The sequence below is a fragment of the Bos taurus genome, chromosome 5, assembly GCF_002263795.3.
Source record: "Bos taurus isolate L1 Dominette 01449 registration number 42190680 breed Hereford chromosome 5, ARS-UCD2.0, whole genome shotgun sequence".
In the NCBI taxonomy this organism is placed as follows: Eukaryota; Metazoa; Chordata; class Mammalia; order Artiodactyla; family Bovidae; genus Bos; species Bos taurus.
The window spans coordinates 78555461-78563206 of record NC_037332.1 but is presented as its reverse complement, the minus strand read 5'-3'; the positions used below and the strand labels follow the sequence as shown (position 1 = coordinate 78563206).

At 39.6% G+C, this 7746-nt stretch overlaps 1 protein-coding gene across 5 annotated transcripts in view; it reads right to left on the bottom strand.

The window, feature by feature from the left end:
• DENND5B (DENN domain containing 5B) overlaps positions 1 to 7746 on the bottom strand; it is a 220790-nt gene that overhangs the window by 31923 nt on the left and 181121 nt on the right. For all 5 annotated transcript variants that reach the window (XM_059886403.1, XM_005206831.5, XM_059886404.1 and 2 more), the window contains one exon: positions 7 to 88. In XM_059886403.1, the coding sequence (XP_059742386.1) occupies positions 7 to 88 (82 nt within the window). The remainder of the gene's footprint in view (positions 1 to 6; positions 89 to 7746) is intronic.

The window sequence follows — 7746 nt, the reverse complement described above, 5'->3', positions numbered from 1 at the left end:
AAATACCTCATGTCTTGGATAAGAGAGACCCTGAGGGTTGGCAACATAACTCCTGAGTCAGATTTTCTTCTTTCTGGTCCAAGGGCAACTATGTAGAAAAATATCAGCAAAGTATTAGAAAAACAACAGTAGAGACTTAAAAAAAAATCTACATGATTCACATTCCACAAATAAATACTTTGAAGCTATTTTGATATGAACAAATTTTAAAGATAATAGAAAAGCTCAAATTTGTTCACCCAAATATTCCTACTTTATTATTACAGTAAACTAGCTATTTTCTTCCTAGTTAATATGGGGCTTTATCTGAAAATTTTAAATGAATCATAAGAACCCACATAGCAAGTAAGACAACGTGTGTACATTTTGGCCAGAAGGGCCAGTCATTTTCTAAAGTTATCATTCTAATAGCTCTGAATAATTGCAGGAAAGCAGTGTCTGTAAATTAACCTACTAAATACGTGAATCATCTCTGGTCTCGTTAGCTACAATCATAAAATTTCCCTTTCGAAAAAACGTTTAAAAAGAAAACTTTAAGAGTTTGGATTCTTTAGTCTGATAAGTTTCTACTTCAAGTTCAGAATCCAAGTAACAATATGTTTATCATACAAAGTGAGTAACCTAAATGGACAGTTAGAAGTATAATGTCTATGAGTCATTCTCTTATGAAGCCTGAAGAGCTAACATTTATGTAAGAAGGAAAGATTATTCTTTTTTATAACAATGGCGAAACAATCAATTATTGGCTAATATATTGTAGTTGGGCTTCCCTAGTGGCTCAGTGGTGCCAATGTGGGAGATTCAGAATCTTCCCTGGGTCAGGAAGATCCCCCGGAAAAGGAAATGGCAGCCCACTCCAGTATTCTTGCCTGAGGAACCCCATGGACAGAGGAGCCTGGTGGGCTGCAGTCCATGGGGTTGCAGAGTCAGATACGACTTAGGGACTAAACAATAACAACAATATTGTTGGATTGCTCAATCTCACTGTAAGTGAGATTCTGTGGAGTTCAGTGCCCTTTATTTCTATTTCCTCATCTGTAAAGGAAAACTAAATTGCAACATCACACTTGGCAAATACATCATAAAATGAGAACTAAGGATGAGGTTTTCACTGTACATTAAACTTCCATTTTCTCAGTTTTTAGACACATTCTACTTTTGGGGGCTAGGATACAATATTGGAACACATAAGTTTATATGAAGCTGGCACTGAAGGAAGACAGGGAACATTTTGGTGGATAAGGTTCTGCAAGATTTTGGCACTTGATGCAAGAAGCTCAACTGATACTTGGCAGGTATAACATAAGTGAACACTGATGGAGTTGCCAGGACAAAAAGAATGCAGCCAGACCAACCTAAAGGCAGTTCTTTTGAGGGCCTGCCCTACTAAGTAGGTAAAAATAGGGCATCTGTCTTGGCAGTCTGTGGAGGGAGTTTTTGATGGATCACTGGAAACACTAGTTGATCTCAATACCCAACAGGTAATAGACACGGAAGACACTATTTCAGAGATTTGCAGGCAATATGCTGTTTGTCTTCCTGTTTTAGACTACGACCACTTAAGTGTGTTAATTAATGAAAGCACATCCCTCTTACTGGAGAGAAAGTGAAATGCCTCAGAGAATGCCTCTACACCCCAAATGATTAGACAGCATGTAAGATGGCCACACATGTGGTAAGAAATGGGTTGAGAAGAGAAAAAGAAAAAGACTATGAGGCAGGAGAAAGGGGCTGAGTTACCATAATCTGGCAACTTGACCAGGGAAAGACAGGGCAATAGAAGGAATCATGCCCCAGGGGGCAGAGAACAGCAACTTGACCAGGGAAAGACAGGACAATAGAAGGAATCATGCCCCAGGGGGCAGAGAACAGGTGAGATACTAAATAACAGAGGAGCCTGACATTTAAAAAAGCAGCAGCATCCACAAAAAGAACATTCATAGGTCTAAGCATGTTCTCAGAGAAGGCAATGGCAACCCACTCCAGTACTCTTGCCTGGAAAATCCCATGGACGGAGGAGCCTGGTAGACTGCAGTCCATGGGGTCGCTAGGAGTCGGACACGACTGTGTAACTTTCAAGTAGACAACCTGAGCGACTTCACTTTCACTTTTCACTTTCATGCACTGGAGAAGGAAATGGCAAGCCACTCCAGTGTTCTTGCCTGGAGAATCCCAGGGACGGGGGAGCCTGGTGGGCTGCCGTCTCTGGGGTAGCACAGAGTCGGACACGACTGAAGCGACTTAGCAGCAGTAGCAGCATGGTCTGTTTCATTACCTGCAAACTGGGGACAGTCCCAATACCTACCTTATTCAAACAGATGTAAAACACTTATAATGGTGCCTGGCACAAAGTAAACTCTCAAAAGAAAAAAAAAAAAAGAAATTTAGCTTTAATTTTGCCTCTGTGAAATCTTTCCTGAATATACTTTCTCCCCTAGGCACACTGTTAGAAGTTATTCCCTTTCTCTTGTGGGATTTTTAATACTGAACCTCTATTACAAACCAATCACAATTTAACACTTCTGTTACTCTTATTATTAAATTATATGCCTCTTGAGGCTTGGTCATATCCTATTCTTAGAATATCCAGAGGGCCCCTCAAAAGGCTGAGCAAGTACTCATTGAGGAAGATAAGATTATTTAGGGCCAGATGGCAGAACCTTAAATAAAGCAAGCTGGAAACATCCAGAAATCCTAGGGAGGGGAAAGAGATTTTGAAAAGAAATGATATGTTTCTTAGTGCTTTTTTTTTTTGGCCACATGCTATGGCATGTGGGATCTTACTTCCTGACCAAGGATTGAACCTGCACCCCCTGCAATGGAAGTGCAGAGTCTCAATTACTGAACCTCCAGGGAAGTTCCCTACTGCTTTTTAGTCAGTTAAGTAGAGTGACAGTGTGATGGTGTGTGTGTGCACTTAGTCCCTCAGTTACCTCTGACTCTTTGCGACCCCATGGACTGGAGCCCACCAAGCTCCTCTGCCCATGAGATGCTCCAGGCAAGAATACTAGAGTGGGTAGCCATTTCCTTCTGCAGAGGATCTTCCCAACTGAGGAATCAAACCTGGGTCTCCTGCACTGCAGGCAGATTCTTTACCATCTGAGCCAGGGAAGCCCAGTGTAATGGTACAAATGCTACAAGGGAGATGAGCTAGAAGTTGTTCCGGAAGGCCAGCTTGTAGATGAACTAAGACAGTGGCAGCCAGTGAAAACAAAGAGGAGAAATATGCAGGGGAATTAAATAACTAGATTAAGGGTAAGCAAGACTCAAGAGTCAAAACAATATTAAGTATGAATATACACTGTTTTCGGAGAAGGCAATGGCACCCCACTCCAGTACTCTTGCCTGGAAAATCCCATGGATGGAGGAGCCTGGTGGGCTGCAGTCCATGGGGTCGCTGGGAGCCGGACACGACTGAGCAACTTCACTTTCATGCACTGGAGAAGGAAATGGCAACCCACTCCAGTGTTCTTGCCTGGAGAATCCCAGGGACAGGGGAGCCTGGTGGGCTGCCGTCCATGGGGTCGCACAGAGTAGGACACGACTAAAGCAACTTAGCAACAGCTGCAGCAGCATATACTGTTTTACTATATAGTATTCCATAATCATAACTTTCCTTTATTTAATCTTGATTTTGCAAATGAAAAAAATGAGGCTTAAAGAGGCTAAGAAATCTGCCACCAGAATTCCATTAATTAAAAGGGGTAGAGTATTCTGATGTCATGTCCAGTGGACTGTTACATTAAGGATGACTTTCTGGCTTGCCTGACTGAGAAGAGGGTTATGATGTCATTAAGTGAAATTGACAAGAAGGAAGAAAGTATGAAAAAAAAAAAAAAAAAGAAAGTATGATTGGGACAGGAGGGAGAGGTGCTAAGGTAATGAGTTTGTTTCAGGATGAGTTGAGTTTGAGGTCCCGCTGGGCTATGGATGTCTAAGAACTAGGGCTGGAGATAGAGATTTATGAAAAACCTGCTAATGGGATAGATTGATGATAACAGTGCATTAGCTGTCAAAAAAAGATGCAGATGTCCAAACCCCCCAGTACTTCTACAATAAATGTCTGTTGTTTACGTCATCCCATTTGTGGTCCTATATAACGGCAACTGCAGGAAATTAATACAGTATTTTATTAGTAAACTTTGAAGGAAAGTTTAGAAGCCTGTGAACAAAAATGCAGATTAGGAATTAAGGAATGAGGCCATAGTTTTAATCTAGAGATCTAAAATCTAAGAAAGTTTCCATGAAGTCTCTTCTACACAGAAGAAAAATTTATAAACTATTCAAAGGTATATTTCTATTAGTATTTCTTCTTCTTTTTTTCCCCTGGCTACACCGCACAGCTTGCAGGATCTCAGTTCCCACCAGGGATTGAACCTGGGTCACAGCAGTGTAAGTCTGGAATCCTAACCACTAGTTCAAAAGGGAACTTCTTCTTAGTATTTCTTAATTCGCTATACTCAAATGTAACAGGTTACTTTCCCCTTCAATACAAACACTGGTTTAATACTCAGCCACAAAAATGTCCTTTGTATTCTGCCTGCAAGAATGCTACCGCATAGACAGCAAGTACACAGAGCATAGAGACTATATGTATTGTTTTATAGAGTCATAATATACCCACGGGCAGGTAAGTAATTAAAGAAACTTGATGAGGATAAGACCTTTAAAGAATGACTCCAAATTCTTGGCCAGGTCTAGAATAAGCATTTAAACTACTATTTCTATTCCTTTCTGCATTCTTCCGCACTCCTTGCCAACTGTTTTAAAAGTGCATTTAAAGTTTAGTTGAAACTTATCTGAGGATGCAAGGTTTGGAGACAACACCCATGTGTAAGCTGGTCCACATTTTTAAAGGTAGAAACTTTTGGGTGATATATTAAGAATGGTCCTCTTTCTAGAATCAACTGCATTCTGAGATCCTCTCTCTAAAACAGGACTTCTAACTACTAGGTACAGTAACTTGGTCAAAATTTAATGAGGTCAAAATTAAGACAGTTTTAAAAGACATGGTGGGAACTTAAGTGCATATTACTAAGTGAAAGAAACCAATGTGTAAAGGCCTCATACCACATGATGTCAACCAAATGACATTCTAGGTAAGGCCAGACTATGGAGACTGTTAAAAAGATCAGTGGTTGCCAGGGGTTAGAGGAGAGAGATGGATGAATAGGTGGAACACACAATTATTAGGACAGTGAAGCTACTCTATATTACACTATAATGGTGGATCCATGTCATTAACACATATCTGTTAAACCCATAGTACGTATGACACATCAAGAGTGAATCCTAATGTAAATTAACTACGGGCTTAGGGTGCTGATGTGTTGGCAAAGGTTCAACAACTGTAAGAAAGGTACTACTCTGGTGAAGAAGCAGGATAATGAGGGAGGTTATGCACGTGTCGGGGCAGAGGGTTTAGGGGAAATCTCTGAACCATTTGCTCAATATTGCCATGAACCTAAAACTGCTAGAAAAATAAAATCTATCAAAAAATTTTAAGACAGTCTACCCTGCTATGGTCCTCTTGCTAAGACAGACTTTTTCCATTCTTCTACAATCCTTAAAATGTCTGATTCTTGTTTAGGGCTGCTTCCCGGCTCAATGTTAGTAAGAGCTGTGTTCAAATCCATTGTGAATCTCTAAGGACTTGGAGGATCTTTGCATAATATGAAGACACATACTGTTTACTGCCATTAATTAGGAAGCTAAGTAGTTGGCAAACAAACTATTTTTTTGGAAAAAAACAAAACACCAGATTTAAAATCATTAAAGTCAGGGAACTGCTAATTTTTGTATAATTAGAACATACTGTTTCTCAATAATGAATTTTATTTTTAAACTGATGTTTTTATATACATTTCACACTGTCATATTTTTAAGTCCTAACTTCATGGGCTGAATCATCACAAGTGTTACAGCAGTATTTATCAAATCCACCCCTCCAAACAGACAGTAAATTTGATTTCAAAAGCTACACAGCTTACATTAATCCTACTTAGGATCAGTATAATATTTAGCTTATGTTTATTCTTAGATCACCAGCGCTTCACTGACACTTCGCAGTGCAGTACAATGATTGCATGAGGCTTTGACACATTCCGTATTTCTGAGCCCTGACTTGAGTTTTACTAGTGTCATTACTGACTGCCTGAAGCACCCTGCAAATGGCTGAGTCTCTGGTCTCTAGCTCAACCACCCATGATTTGGTTATTCAAAGCCATGAACTTCCTGGTGTTGCCTGGTAGCTGCTTACTCTTAACAGATGGACATTCTCGCATGCCTGTTTAGTAGAAGTCAAATGCCTCCCTGCCTAACAAAGCTTGGTTTTGCAACATTTCATCCTACAAATGGTTATTTCTTCCTAGGAATTTATTCTAATAAGGGTAAACTACCTTGAATATGGTCTTATGTCCGAACTGCTAAATTTTCTATGAACTTGGGTAAATATTAGAGATAATTTCAGATATGCTGATGCATTTTTACTTTTTCAGTAGGAAAAAGGACAAATGGACACTAGAGAATGCTTTTAAACTTGATCTTAATCATTATAAATATGGTTACATCATGGGACATTAAAACTTTGACATTCTGTTTAGAGGTGGTCCAGTACTCTTGCCTGGAAAATCCCATGGACGGAAGAGCCTGGAAGGCTGCAGTCCATGGGGTCGCTGAGGGTCGGACACGATTGAGCGACTTCACTTTCACTTTTCACTTTCATGCATTGGAGAAGGAAATGGCAACCCACTCCAGTGTTCTTGCCTGGAGAATCCCAGGGACGGGGGAGCCTGGTGGGCTGCCGTCCATTGGGTTGCACAGAGTCGGACACGACTGAAGTAACTTAGCAGCAGCAGCAGGGCAATGTAGTATCCAGTTCCTATTCCTAGCTGTCTCATTGGATACATTGAAAAAGTAGGTTTCCAATAATAAACACCACTTTTAGAGTAGTATTGCCCTCTAGAGGCAGTGAGCGGAATGGAAATACTGTATTTCAATCATGCAATGCTTTCTTTTCCTTCTTTTTCAAAAAATATTTATTTTTTTGGCTGTGCGGGGCCTTTGGCGTGGCACATAAGATTGTCAATCCTTGTTGCTGCATGTGGGATCTGTAGTTGTGGCATGTGGGATCCAGTTCCCTGAGCAGGGACTGAACCCAGGCCCTTGCATTAGGGGCATGGAGTCCTAGCCACTGGACCACAGCGAAGTCTCTGCAGTGCTGTATTTCTAAAGTTAGTGGTTGGCTTATGAGTTCTTTTTTTTAAAATAAGCCTTTAAAAAATATTTTTTCAATATCTAATTTATAATTTTAGAAAATGTTCCCAAATAGCTGATTCAGTATAAAACATTTTATCTCTACTAACTCTCTACTATTACTTCTACTTTTTATGAAATAGATGTTTATTTTGCTTAAAGAAAAACAAGCTCCTTTTTATGAAAAATACACAATAGGTAGAGCATCTATGAATCCTATATAATTAAAGAGCTAATGAATCATGACAGTGTAACATGTCTCATAAATTGAAGAATATGATTTCTGAAATTTTTGAAATATATATATATACACACACACACACACACACGTTTTCTCCTCTGAAAGATTATTAACAATGTGATAAAACTTTTATTCAAGAAAAAATCAGTATACACCATACCCTAATACTGGTTAGAGTAGGAATACTACTTATATGATTCTATACACCTTATTAGAGGTTTTCAAATGTTATCTGATTTGATCAACATTAT